The sequence below is a fragment of the Kryptolebias marmoratus genome, linkage group LG16, assembly GCF_001649575.2.
Source record: "Kryptolebias marmoratus isolate JLee-2015 linkage group LG16, ASM164957v2, whole genome shotgun sequence".
In the NCBI taxonomy this organism is placed as follows: Eukaryota; Metazoa; Chordata; class Actinopteri; order Cyprinodontiformes; family Rivulidae; genus Kryptolebias; species Kryptolebias marmoratus.
Genome location: NC_051445.1, coordinates 11515573 through 11533458, shown reverse-complemented (window position 1 = coordinate 11533458; position 17886 = coordinate 11515573). Strand labels below are relative to the sequence as shown.

At 41.8% G+C, this 17886-nt stretch overlaps 1 protein-coding gene across 2 annotated transcripts in view; it reads left to right on the top strand.

Annotated features, from left to right (window-relative positions):
- Positions 1-17886, top strand: part of kcnn3 (potassium intermediate/small conductance calcium-activated channel, subfamily N, member 3) — a 73227-nt gene that overhangs the window by 49439 nt on the left and 5902 nt on the right. For both annotated transcript variants that reach the window (XM_037980493.1, XM_017425090.3), the window contains 3 exons: positions 5329-5439; positions 15853-15980; positions 17576-17645. In XM_037980493.1, the coding sequence (XP_037836421.1) occupies positions 5329-5439; positions 15853-15980; positions 17576-17645 (309 nt within the window). The remainder of the gene's footprint in view (positions 1-5328; positions 5440-15852; positions 15981-17575; positions 17646-17886) is intronic.

The window sequence follows — 17886 nt, the reverse complement described above, 5'->3', positions numbered from 1 at the left end:
TTTAAAGTGGGGTTCTACGTAAAGGTTGTGATTAGATAATATCTTACCTGTTGCAGGCACCCCTTCGAACGACCTCAGCTGGAAGAATTAGAGATTTGTTCTTCCTGTACTGATGAGCTAATAACTACCGTTCTCTGAGCAGGGACAACACTTTTATGGACTGCTGTTGTTTTTAAATAACTCCTCCTTTTTTCTGACAGTTTTGCATTGTAGAGTTATTCTGGCAGAATAATTATATTCCTGTGTAAAGTGCCCCAGGCAGCACTGAAAGTACAATAGCTAGCTGCTGCTGTCACTATTGAAAAAAAAATCATAGAATTCTATATAAGTGACGATGCATTGTGACACTGATACTATCTTTATTCTGTTACCAAAGATTTTTCTTAGTTCGCTCTAAATTGACACATTGTTCACACTAGTACACAAAGTAAATAAGTCAATAAAAAGGGCTTATATATATTTTATCGCAAACTTTACCAAGCTCATCGACAGAATCCGTGAGATTAGTTCCTGTGATAAGGCTATCCTTTCTCCATGTCTCTGTAATTGCCATCACTAATCCCCCTGTGGGTTTGTGTCTAAGGTCACCAAGCTGCTACACTTCTGCTGACTTTTAGAGTCTTCTTTAAAAAAAAATAAAAGAAAAAAGTCCTTTTGGTGCCTCCATCAATGATGTAATGAGAGCGGTGACAAGGTGGATGGCAGCACAGCGATGGGACTACACCAACCAGTAAATTAAAGAAACATGTTCTATTTTCAAGCTTAAATACACCTAAAAGTGTTGCGTTCATCAAAAAATCAGCCAATAAATCCTGTATAAAAGCCAGTTTAATTAAAAAAAAAGAATGTTTGCGGGGGGAAACAAATGCCCCTGTCAAACTTTAAAACTGTGTAAATTTTAAAACCGCTTATCTGGATCCAAATAGATGATTCAGGTGCGTCCTCGCGGCTCCAAAAACACTGCTTGCTTCCAGCCTTCCTCTGTGTTTGCCAACTCACCTACTTTCCTCTCTTTGTGGTCCATTAAATGTGTGAGCAAACACACACTTACACAGAGATACACAGACCCCATTTGGTGGGTGAATCATCATCCAATAGATGTTTGAGATCGAGTAAAACTCTTACAGTAACACAGATACACACACAAAAGACAGACATAAAACAGGAGGGTGGATACAGTTAGTCCCAAGCCCACTTCTACAGACTGCACCCCCCCCCCTACACACACACACACAAAACGCTGACACAGAACTTGACATAGACTCTGTAAGCCCACACACAAACTCTCCTCTACTGTCAAACGCACAAACACACTCTCCTCAGAGTGTTTTATTTTGGTTGAGCGTCAGAGGGGGGATGCTGGTAGATGGAAAAAGAAGTAATTTATGCAGCAAGTTGTGAAAAAAAAAACGCCGAGCACAGAGAGAACTGAGCGCTGAGATGACAGGTCGCAACAGAAAACAGGATATGTTTATTTTATTTTTTCTTGTTTGAGAATTAATGTGATGAGGTTTTGTGAGAAATCCTCACTGATGTTACTATGACAACAGATGAAGGAATATACCACTCTCCCGATGCTACCTGGGGGTGGTACAGGTGTTAGAGTGTGTGCACGTGGGCGGTCGTGGTTCGTCAGCGGGCGGATGGTGGTAGGATAAAATGCTATAAAATGCTGTGAAGACAGTGAGCTATTTCTTTTATATTTAGACACAACAAAGGGTGAGAATCTAAACTGAGTTATATTGGATAATGCATTTCTCGTGCACTCGTTTGTCAACAACATACATGCAGCACATGAAAGCAGCACGTTGTATTAACGCTTTATTGAATTAAAGGCCTAACATTTCTTAGGAGTGCATATCGCCCGCCACCTTTCATGACAGATTTTAGACAAAAATCGTCTTGTGTTGAGAAAGAACCACATTGTAGCCGTTTTGGTCAAACCTTAAATATAACATTACTCAAGATTCACTCTCAGGCGGTAAATTTAAGGTTGGGGTCATCGCCCCCCCAGGCCCCGCTCATGGTGGCACTCCTGCCCGTTCCGAGCTATGAGGCGTAACTTTAAACAGAGTTGACTCCTACAGTTAATGCCAAAGTTATAAGCAAATATCCCACCAGATGTGTAGAGCTTAGACCATGTGATGGGGATGACTCTCGGCTACTACCGTACCAAATTCTAGCTAAAAGTCTGAAAAATTGTCCGAATTATAGCAATTTATGTGTCTTCGAAGGTCACTTCGCTGTGGTGGCCATCTTAAATTAGGTAATCAGTTATAGGTGTGCATCAAATTATCACTTTCTGAGCATTTAATAAAAATTTACCCAGTGGTTTATGAGTTATTCTGGTTACAGACAGAGTTGACTCCAACAATCAATGGCAAAGTTTTAGGCAAAGAGGTTAGATGATCTGTTTGCACTTGGAGTATGTGTTAAGGATGACTCTCAGCTACTACCCCATGAAAATTTAAGTAATGTTGTAAAAAATTGGCAGAGTTATAGTTATTTTTGTGTGTGCTAAGTTCTGTTAGCTGTGTGGCCGTCTTGAATCAGGTCAACTCCTAAAGTTAATCTGTTGTAGGTGCACGTCCAGTGATTACTTATTAAAAGTTTCAATAAAATCAATCAATCATGAGATATTTTGCTAACAGACAGACAGACAAACTCGACAGATTGTAATCGAACTCTCAGAAAGTAATCATTAGACGTACATCTATAATAGAGTGACATTTAGAGACAATCCAATTCATTACATCCACCAAAGCTACTGACCTTAGCAAACACAAAAATGACTACAACTCACTTAGTTTTACAGATATTGAGCTAATATTTGGTCTGGTAGTAGCTGAGAGTCATCCCCATCACATATTGTAAGCCCTACCAGGTCATGCAAGATCTTTATTTAAAACTTTGGCATGTAAAGTGGTTGGCGATACGCGTTTCTTCAAGGAATACTGGTTTCAATCAAAAATGACAGGGCTGATTTTAAAGAATAATACCAGTTTAATTTATATCTGCTTCTGTTAATGTACTGATTGCAGATTGATCAATGTTTAACTGGATCTTCCAACTTATAGTCAGAAAAATTATATTACGAAATGGCACCAACAAGCCAGATTTCCAATCAGTAATGTAAAACCAAGGGCACAGCATTTGTAGAGCATTATTATTTTTGTTTTTCTCTGAAGTGGAATTAGATTTATAATTACCGATGAGAGTTTGCAGTTGATTGGAAAGCAGAGGACTGCGTCAATTTTTCTCCCCGCAAATCTGAACCAGTCGCTGAATTAGATCTTTTACCCGTCCGTTTTCGTTACCCGCGTTCTCCTCTCTCCGGCAGTCACTGTGCGAGAGGCGGGGGACACCCTGGACGGGTCGCAAACCCATTACGGGGACACCTGGGGACAATTTAGAGTTACCAATTTCACTAAAATACATGTTTTTGGGTCTGTAGGACAAAACCGGAGTACCCAGAGAAAATCATGAGACCTTTCAAATCAAGGAAACTCCAAATGAAGTGTGCACCGTTCATTTTTAGAGACTAGGAGCTGAGAGGGACTTTAGATGTCCAAATATATCTTCTAAATCAAAGGAAACATTCAGTTTTTGTCGAATGTCTCCTTTAAAGTTTTGACGAGCGTGTGCGCGTCTGATATGAGCGCAGATGGGTGATTCCCCCCCGTTTTCTGACAGCTTGGTAGAGGACCGCGCCGCGCCGGAGAAAGCGAGGGAAACACCCTGACAGGCGTATAAAACAAATCACAGCGGCGCAGCCATCATCAGCCGTGTCACTCGCTGGAGATTGCAGAGGGAACCCTGCTGAAGTTAAATGGATGCTGGCGCATAAGCAAATAACCTCCCGTACACACGTGCACTGACTCTCTGAAACGGGTGTGCACGTACACACAGAGGCTGCCCTGATGGAACCAATCAGTCTCCTGCTGTTCCTGGCCGAGGCGGACACACATACACACTGTGTGTGTGCGTGTGTGTTGTCGCTGCACTCGAACACATTGTGCTGCTCGTTTCATTGAGGGCTATTTTTCCTTAAGCGCAGACATGTATGAATGCTCTAAGGGTTTTCCTTTGGCTCTCATCATGTTTTATTCATAGTTTTTTTGTTTTTTGTTTTCTTATAAACACAAATAGAGTGGATGAGTGTATAGACGTGGGCACTAATGCCTGTTTGTGTGTTACATCTCCCTGAAACCAGCCAAACTTATTTTTGGCAAAGCCTCGTCTTGTCTTGTGAAGTGCGTGCACGAATTCCTGGCTACTTCCTACACATCTCGGGAATGCTGCACGCTCAAACTCACCCTCAAACTCGCGTTTCTCCTCTTGTATCTCCTCGTCTGCCCCTCCCCTGTGAGATGCACCCACTCTCAAGCAGCGAGGAAGACACTTGTACACTTTCATTAAACACTCCTAATCTTAATTTATTGCCTATCAGGAGATGTGTGACCTCATTAACACTGCCTTCTCCTTCGTCTCGCTCTCCTCCTATTCCGAGCACACGCCTTCGCCTTCTGCATTCGTACCTCGCTCCAGGTTTCCTCCACTTCCCCCCCCCCTCCGTTTTTATTTACCTATATCTCTTCGCTCCCTTTATCTTTCCCTCCGTTTCTCGGCGTTCTTTCCTCTCGCCGTTTGCCCCCTTCGCAGGAACCCGTGAGCGTTCAGCAGACCTGTTCAAAACAGAGCCTAATCTGGAAGTTAATTAAGTCTGTCTTCCTCCTTGTGTTCCTGCTCCTCTTCTCCTCTCAAGCGTGTCTTTCTGGTTGAGGGACTGCTGTCACTCTTTCCCCAAATGAATTTGCCACATGTCCCACGTGGGTTGAGCTGGAATACAGACAAACCGGTCTGTGTTTTACACTTTTACACGTCCTGCAGGCTTCGAGTCTCCGGTGAGAGGAGAAGACTGACACCATGTAATTCAGATCGACAGCATATAATTAAATGAAAGTAGGTGGTGTCAGTCTTTGATTTTTCTTTTCTTTTTTTTTTTTTTCTTATCTATAAGGGGTATATTTTTCATCTACATATAGAAGCAATATAGAAGGCATCTCACACCAGATGGAGTGGAAGTGAAAATAGACTTGGCTTGCTTCTCAACATGAAGAAATCTGGAGCAGCACTATCCCTCCTAATCCTCTCCTCTCTCCTATTCACTTCTCCTTCTGTCATTCAGCTCCAGTCCCCATATTTGCCCTTGCATCCTTCAATTTTCGGGGCTAACTCCCCTCCCATCCACACATACACACACACACAAAAAAAAGTAATCGATGTAATGCGTCTGCTCTGACTGCCTCTGTTTTCTCCTCCCCTCAGGGTGCGGGCTGCACCGCTCTGGTGGTTGCCGTGGTAGCCAGGAAGCTGGAGCTGACCAAGGCTGAGAAACATGTACACAACTTCATGATGGACACTCAGCTCACCAAGAGGGTGTGTATGTCTGCGTGTTGCACTGTGGTACAGATGAATGCCTTTTTTTTAATATTAAAGAGCATGTGTTGTTTTTGGTTTGGTATTTTAGGATTTAAATGGAGTTGAAAGCCTTGTTAGATTGTTGGATTGCTTACTCCCCCCCCCCTTGAACTACCACATCACACCATCAGCCTGTATTGTTGTGACAGAGTGCTGTGTTATTTGAGTGAGCAAAAGCAATAAAAGGTCATCTCTGTACCGCTCCCTCACCTACCATCTCCCTTTTTCTTTCCGTCTCCGATCTTTTTCCTCCCACATGGCCGTCCCTCCACCTCCCCTTTCCTCTGACATTTGTCTCTCTTACAGTAAATCCTTCTCTCCCTCTCCCCCGTCTTTCCGCCACCCTCCGTCCTCTCCTTTTCTTGCCCCCTCCCCGCCTCCTCACCTTCGTCTCTCGCTCTCCCTCCCTGCCTCCTCCAGTCCTTTTCAATTTTTCATACAGCTGAAAGACCCAAGTTTTAAAAATAGCTGCCATATCAAATATGTAGGGTACATTATGGCAGCGGGGGTATCTGGGTGACTGAGCGGGGCAGGGTGATCAATAATTTGGACACGGCTGAGATATCAAAAGATCAACTGAACGTATTTTGTTTCTATTGAAAAAAGCTATTCTTGCATTGGTTTTTGTTTTGTTTTTTTGCCATTTACACCCAGGTCAGCAGTTTGTTTTAACTGGAAATTTAACACCTTTAATGGTTATCAAGGGGATAGTTTAGATCTTTTAAAGTGGGGTTCTGAGCAAACAGTATCTTACCTGTTGTAGGTAACACTTTGAACAGCCTCAGTTTGGAGAAATAACATTTAATTCTGACTGGCTTGTTGTGCTAACAGCTCATCTGACTGAGACCTTAACCAAAGTGATGTCTCAAAAATGTCTTTGTGGTTCATGTGAGCACTACTTTTACAAACCTTTACGCCTCCATCAGTTTGAGATTACACGGTTATTCCAGCAGAAGTGTCATGATATCATGAGATAAGTGCATTGGACCGCACCAGTGGTGCTACAACTAGCTCCTGCCACCACGTAGTGCAAACAAGACAGCCATGTAAAGGTTTAGAAAAAGGCGTCTATGAAATTTTAAAAGATTAGTCGTTTTAAGACAGCAGTCAGTTAATTCAGAAATCATCTTAAACTGAGGTTTGTTACTATCTGTCTGGAATATTTCCACAGAATTGCAGTTAAAAAGACCTGAATTATCACTTTAGGATGACAGAAATATTTATTTTTACGTTAGCGCGTTGGTATTGTCTTTAAACCTGCCGTGCCAGATGGTTTGCTGCACAGAAGCGTCTGGAAAGCCATCCGTGCTGACTGGTTGGAAAAAAGGCAGCAGCTTGGCAATGTTTGGCAGCTGATTGGACGAACCATCTGTCAGTCATTGTTTACCGCCACTAGTTTGAGGTGTTAAAATGTGAGGAAAGACAAACCGTCTTCAAGGGACGCCCTCTGTGTTGTTTGAGACTCTTTTTACAGTGAAGACGAACTCTTCGGCTTTGATACAAACTGATCCTACAGCAACACCAATGCTGACAGCTCAAGGAGCTGTTCTTTTTAGGTCCCTTCACACGTAAAATCCATTTTTAGTTATTTCTTGATCCAAAAAAAATAAACTTATGTTCTTTCAGAAAAAGCCATAGCTCAAGATCTGGAAAAATAGATTGTGCTGATGTTCATCTGTAATCAAATTAGAGTTTAATTGGAAATTAAAGAATGATCATATCAGCACAATTGTGTTTGCATTTAGTTTGAGGCACAACATCGCTAACCTGCTCGCATTTATAAAGAATGTACTCGTTTCAGTGTTGCATTTACACAATATTTATACATGTAATGCTTTCGCGTGAATATTTATATCTCATATTTCAGAGCTTGTAATTGTATATTTCCCAAAGTTTCATTCACCCTTTTTTTACTACGTATTTCACCTTTTCTGTCAAACCTCATTCAGCTCTGACTGGTTCCACAGCATTTGTGTAAATGTAGCTGAATATTGTGACTGTGAATATCAAAAGTTGTCCCAAATCATCGTTTTTGCAACTTTCAGGTCTCAAATACCAAGTCAAAGAAGGTAACTGCAAAGCAGGTGGTTTGAAATCAAGAAAATTCGACCTTTGCGTTTTCTTTAATGGCTGATATCAAGTTACTGTTGCACATTAGCTCATGCTTATTTATTTTAAAAGACAAGATTAGTACTTTCTATTTAGCCGTCATTAATTTCATTATACTGGCCCTCAAGAAAAGATGATGCCGTAAATTTTAAAGTGAATGTCATCCTTCAGTCAGTAAGAAACATTCTTACCAAAGATGCCCGTCAAGCCCACGAGATGTCATCCAGCGGCTTCATAAGAAAACAAGTCAGCGTGCTCCTTAGTGACATTTCCTTCAAAGGTTCGATGGAATATGAACCTGTAATTATCTCCTTCCCTTCCAACGAACAAAGCTGTTGTGTCCTCATTGATAAACATGGCTGGGGCCATTCTTTGCCACAGTATCGTAGAGAGCACAATCAGTCAAAGCTTTGTAATGAATAATGCAACAATAGATTTTACATCCTGCCATAATTGTACGCATCTACACACACACACACACACACACACTTACTGGCTTTCTCTCTCAGTGAAACTCTGTCTCGTTGCCTTTGAAGGATTAACAAGAATGTCAGTTAAATGCCAAAGAGGGGAGCGCTCAGCTGATCTGAACAAGGGTTGTGTAATGAGTCTTGGGTGTGGTTGTGTAAACCTGAGTTATCGTAAGACAAATCCATCTGGCAGCAAGACCTTTTTTTCTTCGACAGCCACTTCCTAAGCCATTCATTTTTTCGTCAAACACGTGCAGTATGTTTGTGGCAAAGCCTGACGCGTACCTTCAGAACGGCTTTGAATCGTCTTTCATCAGATGTTTGAGATGCGAGCAACGCGAGCGAAGCCGAAATCCTAAAACCTCGCTGTGTGGCGCTGCCTGGGATGATCCGAGCCCCTTATCGGGGAGGGCGTCGCATGATCCAACGCTCCGTGCACATGGTTAATTTTCATTCAGCACTCAGTGAAGCAAAGTCTCTCCCTTTGATAGGATTAAAACAATGTTAATTAAATAACAGTTAATGCAGTCCCGCTGCCTGTGAGGTGTGAAGTGCTCGTGTTTTGATGTCGAGGCTCGTTTTCATTCAGGGTGCTTCTTAAAATCTGCTGCAGTTTTAACCCCAGCACTGGGTTAATTCAGAGCACAGCTCGAAATCAGTCTGGTGACAGTATCACCTGGAACATACACGAGTAAAAATAAATAAAATATGACCAAGCCGCATGTTTGATTGACTTAAATATGTTTGCATCTCATAGATAGGTTGAATTTAGGTTTGTTAAATGATTCATTCCTGTGGGTTGCATCTAAATCGGACACAAAGTAAATTGTTGATTGAAAAAAAAAATTACGTTTAATCAGTTTTTTATGCAATTAGTTGATTTCTTTCAGTGTTGAGCAGTTCTGTTGCTTTAGCGTTATATTGATACATATTTTGACAGGTTTAATCGTTTTACTTTCGTTTCAGTTTGATCTGTTTGCATACATTCAAAAAGATCTGCACAAGTAGCACAAAGAAAGTACTTGTTAATATACAGCAAAATTCATTTTTTGTCACGCCGAAGGGTTGCGACTCCAGTTAAAAAAATAATAATCGGGCTTAAATTTTAATTAGCCCTTTTAACTTAAAATATTGTGCACCGCTGTCTGCTCCGTCTCAGCTTCTGGTCTCAAAAAGGACTGAAGACACGCCGGTATAAACATGCCCATCAAGTTTACCAAGTGTGAGCAATTTCTGCTCTTTTTGCCTTAGATCTTACTCTCCCCGGAACAATCGAAATGCGACTTTCAGCCACAAACACAGCAGGCACCGAAATGGCAGCGGAAACGAGAAAAATGCTCTCTGACAGCGAGCTCCAGGTTCTAATGTATGAGGTACAGAAGCACTAATCAAAACTGCTTAAACATCCCACTGTGGCGCGGAGAGACTGTGTTCCGGATGACATTTCGAAATTGTTTTTTTAAAACGCACAGCCGCGGATTGCAACAGAGAAGTGTTTCATCCCTTTGTCATAAATCGTTTCGTTCAGAGGTAAAAAGTACTTATTGGGGTAACAAATGTAAGCTGTCAAATTGGGAAATTACATCCAGTACATGTAGCCAAAACTAATGTGTGTTGTGAGAGGTTGGGAAATATGGAGCGGCTGTGGCTCCGGAGGAAGAGCGGAAAAGTCGGCGGTTCGATCCACATGCCGAAGTGTCTTTGAGCAAGACGCTGAACCCCAGGACGCCCCGAACCTCTTGAGATCAGTGTCACAGATGGTCTTTGCGCCTCCTCTGCCCCACCATAACTGAACCAAAATTGACCTTGAATCAGATTTTCTTACCGTTTTTCACCTTTTGTCGTTAGCTGGCCCGACAGAGATCTCACATCAGTTCACCGTCTCCCACTCCAGTTTCCGCAGGTGTTTTTGAAATATTTTTTTTAATTACAGTTTTTGTTTCAAGTAGTTTCCATTTGGAGCCAAGACTGCCACTTGCCTCTTCTCTTTAGCTCTGCATCACAGCTCAGCTTATGACGGGTAATTAGCTTTTTGTTTAACTTGTAAATAGTTCATATCAAAATTTCCTCTGAGTGGTACTTGTGCCACAGTTTTCGAACCATGGGACTATGAGGTTTTAAATCTTTAATGTTAGAAAAAATAAAAAGCAACAACAGGATTTTACATGCTTTTTTGGGGGCGTTTATTTGTCGGCTACCCAGATTCTTGCAATCATATCAGACTCACTGAAAAACGAAAAATTAACATATACCTTTGGTGACACACCTCCTTTTTTTTAAAGGCAATAGTCACCACCAACTTAACCTTAAATATTTTACGTTACCCGCTATCACTTTGTTTATCAGCTGGACACGTTTAAAGCTGTTTTTGACATTCTACTGATAATGTGTCCTAAATTTTAAGTAAATGTTGCAAAGATTAAGATTGAGGCGTCTTCTCCAGAGAACTTTCAGATGGTGTGCACTCCTCTCCCTCAACAAACGCTCCCTTAATTCAGCCCACTTTTAGATTTCCCTGTGGCGTGTTCAGAGCTTCACCCTCTCTGAATATTCACAGTGCACTCTGGGCTCCGGCCAAATAGGAGGTGCTGCAGTGCCTTCCAATGTTTACACCACCAGCCAAATGGGAGCTAATCTAACCCCTGAAGATTTCTTTTAAGCTCACTTCCACTCTGCGCAGTAAAAAAATAATAATAACTCGTCTCTCCACAGCCTTTTAATTTGCACGCGAGCCAGATGGGTCATTAGAAACGCAGACGCATTGTGACACGCTGAATGCAGTCGCTTACCCCAGTGATCGTTTGCTGTTTTTACCTGTTCAACCTGCTGCTCATTTTAAAGGAGCACTGTCTGGAATATATGTAGCTTCTGTCTGTGGTGCTGTCGGATCGGAATCACAAATATATCTGTTACCTTTGTGTATCATTCCTTTTTTTATTATTGTTATTATTATTTGCTTGAGGTATTTTGTTGTGATCTTGTGTGAGGACATGTGGCCAGTTTTCTCGGGTCGTGAGATCCGACTATTCGGTCTGTCACCGTGACTGTGAGGGGAAGGTCAGAGCAGGTCAGGACACGTGTTGTCTCTGTGGCACATGGATGACGAGTTTCCATGACAATTGGCCTGTTTGTCTTTGTTTTTTTCTCTCTTCTAAGTAAACAATATTCAGACATTTGCACCATAGAATTTATTCATTGCATACACATGTGATATGGCTTTTAAATGGATTAGATTTGTTGGTTTAACCTGATGATGTACTTGTTTAAAAAAATTGCATCTGAATTGATATTACTCCTTGTATGCACTTCAGTCCGCTGTGGCATCGTTAAAATATTTCTATTTGTGCTGATTAATTTATACTCCACAATATGTCAGAGACTGCCAAGCACGCTGAGATGTGGGAACCCCTTCGAATCACCAGATTTCACATGTACCTGCCATAAGGTGAGCCGCGTGGGGGGTCAGCCAGAACAGATCTCTGACCCAAACCGACCATATGGTCCAAACACGGCTTCCATATGGTGAAGGAACGGGTGCCGCTGCCGTCGTTTGGTTTCTCATGGGGTATTCTTAGCAGTTCACGTCGAGTCTTTTATTTTTTGGGGGGGTTTAATGGAGCTGCCATCTTTTTTGACGCAGTTCTTAACACCGAATCCCAGAAGGAGGGAGAAAATCCGGAGTACGGTGGGGCCAGTAATGGTGGCAACCGTCTGTTGCTCCCAGTCGCTGTTATTGCACGTGAGGCATGTCGTAATTCATCATATTTTAGTCACTCTGGGGTGATTGATCAGCTGATAAATGTGATCTGATGTACCAGTTTACCAAATAGTCTTCAGATGAGAGCAGAGCTGAGTGTGAATGGAGATTCAGCACTCAAACCAAATAAATCAACTCTTTTCTCATTAACTCCATTGAATTGCTGTGCTTTCTCAAAAGGTATAATTGCTGCCATAAAGATATTAAGAACAACGTTGCGGCATTAGTGCTCACTGAAACAAGACATGATTGCTTTTCACTTTTGTAAGATGTTTGCAGCTTTCTCGGTGCTTGTTAGATCGAGGGAAGCACATTAGAACAAAAGACTCCTGGAGAAAGAATCGCAAGTGATACAAGATTAAACTTCAGTGCTTCGTTTATGTTTTGTCCTGTCGTGCAGACCTAATATTATAATCTCTGCTCTGTGTGTTGTTTCAGCTTTGTTTGTTTATACTATAAGTAACAGGTCCGAACAGATTGGATTCAGATGAATTAGAGCAGTCAGTTCATTCTAGGGATAATCTGATAGAATACATTACAAAATCCTAATTAGTAAAACATAAACAAAACACAATTACAAAAAGTTATCTAAGAAAACCAGCAAATTGTGTTAAATCGTTCATTTAGCACAATCCCCCTTCCTGGGCAGCACATTGGCAACAACGGAAAGGAATAACTACCTTTTAACAGGATAAACCTTCAGCAGAACCAGAACCAGAACCGGAACTGGAACCAGGATCAGGACGAGTCAGCATCTGCCTCGACTAGCTGGGGGGTTAGGAGGAAAGGAAACAGACAAACACAGAAGGATTTGTCCAGATGTAGTTTCTATGGGAAGAAAAACAAAGAACATAGGGTTAATGGCAGCCATAACTGGAAATGCAAACATGAAGAGTAAAGACAGCAGCAGAGGGAGGAAATGTGGTCAATTTGTCCTCCAGCAGTCTGAGCCTATAGCAACATAACTAAGGGATAACTCAGGAAACCCAAACAACCCTAACTATAGGATTTATCAAAAAGGAAACTCTTAAAAGTAAACAGGGTGTCGGCTTCAAGGACAGAAACTGGAAGTTTGTTCACAAAGAGAGGAGCCTGAGAACTGAAAGCTCTGCCTCCTGTTCTACTTTTAGAAACTCTAGGAACCACAAGTAAACCTGCAGTCTGAGAGCGAAGTGCTCTGTTAGGAAAATATGAAACAAAAAGGTCTTTAATATAAGATGGAGCTTGACTATTGAAAGTTTTGAATGTTGGAAGCAAGATTTTAAGTCATATTTTGAATTTAGCTTTTAATTATCATCAGAACTCAGAAAGAGTTTTTTGGACACCCAGATAATAAAAAATCACCATAGTCCAGCCTAGGCATGAAAGAGTGAATGCATGGATCTTTTTTTGCATCGTTTTGGGACAAATCTATTGTGCAGGTGGATGAAAACAGTACTGAAAACATTTTTAATGTAGGAGTTAAAGGACATGTCCTGTACCATGGTTAGCCTAATTAGGATTATCAGGATTTATCAGAACGCTGAACGGATACAACACTTTTACTCAACCCAAAACTGTGTTGAATCTCCAACATGATGGAAAGAAGACATCAAAGTAATGTTTCTCATGGCAACATTTAGACGAGCACTGTTGTTAGGCAACTATTTATTAGCTGTGCAAACTTATCAAGCAACTGCATTACCTTGAACATTTTTCCTTTTTTTTTAAATTTCTTTCATTTTTAGAAAAGGTGTTGCAAATAAATTCCACTAAACGACAAAAAGCAATTTTTGGTCTTTCAAAAAAAACACACACAAAAAACAAAACAACAAATTCATGAGTAAATCTAACCGCTTGTTTTGTTGCCCTGAGCCTTCTATTCGTGGAGTAACTTGATCTGATCAAAGATGTTCAAATCAATACTCACAACCCTACCTAATGCTATTCAGAGAAATGTATCATCCTGTCTCTATCAGGACATCTTATATTTCTGACAGACTCGGTGTCTCGATGATATTTAAGTCATGTGGTAATCAGAACCAAACCCAGATTCAGATCTTGGTTTTTTTGGCGGTGGAGGACTTACTGTAACTGTTTGGGATAAGACATTGACCTGCAGAAAAAAAAATAAATAAACTCCATGAAAGGTGCAGACTGGATCACAGTTTGAAGAAAATATTTCGTTAAAAATGGCAGCAGGTTTAGAAGTGGATTTTCAGCTCGTCTTCAACCTGAAAGGGTCCAACTCTCTCGTCGGTAGCGATAGCAGCCCGTGCCCGTACTTCTCCTCTCTTAAGTGCCTTCCTGTCTTCAACGGTGATCCAACTGAAGGTTCATCCATCAGGACTCGCTCTCGTTTCATCTTGCCCATTAAAAGCTTTGAAGAATTTGCTTTCAGAGCTTTCTTTACCCAGTCTCGACACTTGAACTGTGAATCTTGTTCAGTGGCGCTCCTGTTTTAGCAGTTTATTTTGTCTGCTGTCTTTCTGAACACCTGTACTTCGGGACACTTCAGGTAAGCTGAAGTAGTGAAACAGAGAGTCACTGAAGCGTAAATCACTTCCTGTTAGCTCCGTGTTTAATCTTTATCAAGTGATAATGATGAACTGAACCATCCTGTTTGCAATGCAATCTAAGAAGTTCTACTTCTTTTGACTATGGCAGAAAAATTGGTTTTGCGGTTGGATTTCTGAGGCAAAAACACGCCATTGGGATTTTATCGTCCAATATTGTGGTGACAGTATCATATTTGATAAACCCACATTTTCCTTATTCATCTCTTCGTCATCACAACGTCCCCAACACTCTGATTTCTTTTACACCAAAGCAAGGTTGTCATCCAGTGTGAAGATGGCCTAACCTAACCCACTCTATAGATCATATTTTGTCAGGTATTTATTGTTTGTGATAGACTTATGTGTGGTTTCTTAATATTTAAACAGCGCTCATCACTGATGATCTATATGTTATCTTAGACTAGCTGCTTTTTTTTTTGTTTGACTTCCTCTTTGTAATTGAAAACACATCTGCAAGGCCCACGGCCCTCTACTTTCTTCATCTGTAGCCAATATTGTGAGTATGGGTGGATGTGAGGGAGCAGCCCTTGACTGCAGTGGATGGGTGCTGATTAGCCAAGCTGCCGGGGTCTTTTGTGCTCCTCAGACGGGGGTATAATTGTTCTTTGTTCAATGTTCAGCATCTCTTTGAAGTCTCTCATTCAATTTATGTCCTTACATTTTCTTTGTGCCCTCTCTCCTCCACCATTGTATCCACCCTCGCCCTTTTTTTTTTTTTTTCCGTCTTTCCCTGGGTGTCAGACCCCTTGTCTTGTATAAGACCTTTATAGAGATACGCGCCGCATGAAGCAGATATTCATGTTAAAGCTTATTGATCTGTTTGGCCTGAAGTAGACGGTGACATTTTGAAACAGTATTTTATCAAATCGCAGTGATCCAAAAGCAGCTGGCATCTGATCGGAAAAAAATGGAAAAGAAAAAGCCCCCATACATCGACTTTCTATAAAAACGTGTCATTACGGAGACTGTTTCTCCAATGTTCCTCCTCTGTATTGATGAGGAATGTCTTTGACAGCTAGTTTCAGAGCAGCCACTCAGTCGGGATTGTTTCTTTCAGTTGTCGTAATTGCATGGAAGATCCCTGGTTTTAATAAACGGCGATGGGGCTGAGGTGAATTACTTTACGCAGCTAAAATAATGCGACCTGTTTGAATTAGTCTAAGATGTAATGCTGCTCGTAGACCTTGCAAGCGGAATGTCGGCTCTCTTGCCAACCTCCTTGAGGACATAGCTATGAATGTGCACATAAAAAGCGTTGGCAGGCGAGCCTGAATGAGACAGAGAGAGCGAGGGCAGCTTCTGAGGAGACAAAAAAGAGGGTTTGGTGTGTTTTTCTTCTCTCGGAGACAATAGGAAAAGAGCAGGAAGAGGAGGAGATGAAACCTGTTGCCTGCTTCAGTTGCCAAGGGCTACCTGTTGCTAATGAAATGTGCTTTTATATATATACTGTATATGTGTGTTTGTTTTTTGGAAACAGATAAAGAACGCTGCAGCTAATGTGCTGAGGGAGACCTGGCTCATCTACAAGCACACAAAGCTGATGAAGAAGATCGACCACTCCAGAGTCCGCAAACACCAGCGGAAGTTCCTCCAGGCTATACATCAGTGAGACCACACCTCTCTCTCTCTCACACACTCACACACACACACACACCTACGTCTGCACAAACATATAACTGTGATGCTAAGCTGATGAAGCCTTTTGAAATCAGCTGCACTTTCTATCCGCCCACAGTTTGAATCCGCGCTGATAATCAGATAAAATGCACTAATCCCCACACACTCTCGCACACAAACACACAATTATTCATTATCTGCTAAAGGGCAAGTTCACTCCAGGAAAATGCAGTTGTGGAGCTGGATGATCAGTCTGTTGTGTGCCATTAGAGGCACTCTGATGATTATATCACCTCGAACGGTAAGGGATGAGGGTACACACTGTACAGCAAAACTTGATCGCACGTCCTGCAAACATGTTCCTCCTGTCAAATTCTTGCTTTGCTGAACAGTGTCACTAAATGTTCTGGCTAGAATCGAAAGGATGCGTTTCTTTAACGTTCATTCTGAACCCCTTGAAAACACGAAGTGCCTTCTAGAGAGCCGGGACTTGTTTATCAGCAACGCAGAAAGGTTAATCCTGACACATGTGGACTGTAGATGGGAAGGGAAGTCACTGAGCAGAGCGAGAGGGGGATTTTAGGGTGAGTACGTAACATTAAAGGGTAATTCAGATCTTTTGAAGTGGGGTTCTGTAGAAAGGTTATGAACGGTTTATTAATTACTCTGGATAGCGCTTTAGGCTCCTCAGTTTGGAGCGTGAAACTTTAATTATGATCAGAGTTATGAGCTACCAGCTACTTCGAACGGAGCCAGGCCCAAAGTGGATTGGTGAATTCTTGAAACAACTCCACCCTTTAAAAGAAATATAGCGATTTATGCGCGTGCTGTTTTATAAACTTTGGATTAGTTATTTTAAGACTGCTCTGATCCACTTTGGTCTCAGTTTTGCTCGAATTATCCGTCGGCTCGTCTGTCAGGTCAGGATTTCGCTCCGTTTCTCCAAATTGTGGCCGTTAAAAAAATTATCTACAACAGGTGAGATATTAATTGTTCATAACCTTTCCGGAGAACCCCGTTTGCAAAGATCTGAACTATCATTCCAAGTACATTTATTCTGGTTTGAATCAGCGTAACAAAGAGACAAGTGTGTACAGCCTCCTAAATCACTCCTGGCTTCATTATAGCGGAGGTCGCCACAGGGTTTGAAGGAAACACAGATTAAAGTACTAATTATTGTCCTGCGTTCTGAGAATTAAACCGGTTCAGAGTATAATTGGACTGAGGTAAGATGATTTATTTTATTTCATTCCCTGATGTTTATTTCCCCAAAGGCTTCGTTCCCTTCAGCTTTTCTTATATTAAACTCACTTTCAGTCTGAATGTTGAAGTCTTCTTCCTATTTTTGCGTACGGGTTTGTATATATATATACGATGTCTGAGAGCCCGCTGTGTTTAAATTCAGAGACTCGCTGCAGGTAGAAATGGACCTGATCCTGGCAAGGTGACCGCTCCAGTAGGGCTGTTGTCTGAATCCGGAGGGATTAACTCTGTGGGCTGACCACTGTGTATTTACTGGGTTTCACCTCTGTTTGTGTAATTTCTTCTTTTTTTTTTTTTTTCCTGTGTGCATCTGTTTGCAGATTGCGCAGCGTAAAAATGGAGCAGAGGAAACTCAGCGATCAGGCCAACACACTCGTGGACCTCTCGAAGGTGAGACAAACGCCGGCGCTCCTCATTTATGCACGCAGGGTTCGCGCGTCACGCCTAACGTGCCTGCGCCTCCCCGACGCCCCCCTCCCCCCCCTCCCCAAAGAATACACCACGGCATCCCTCCGTTTCCATGCTGACCTGCCTGTTTCCGTGGCTTTTCATCTCCTAGCAACCAGAGCAAGTGTTAAAACAGGGATGACTGAGTGAGAGAGCGAGGAGGAAATGAGAGGAGGAGGAGGAG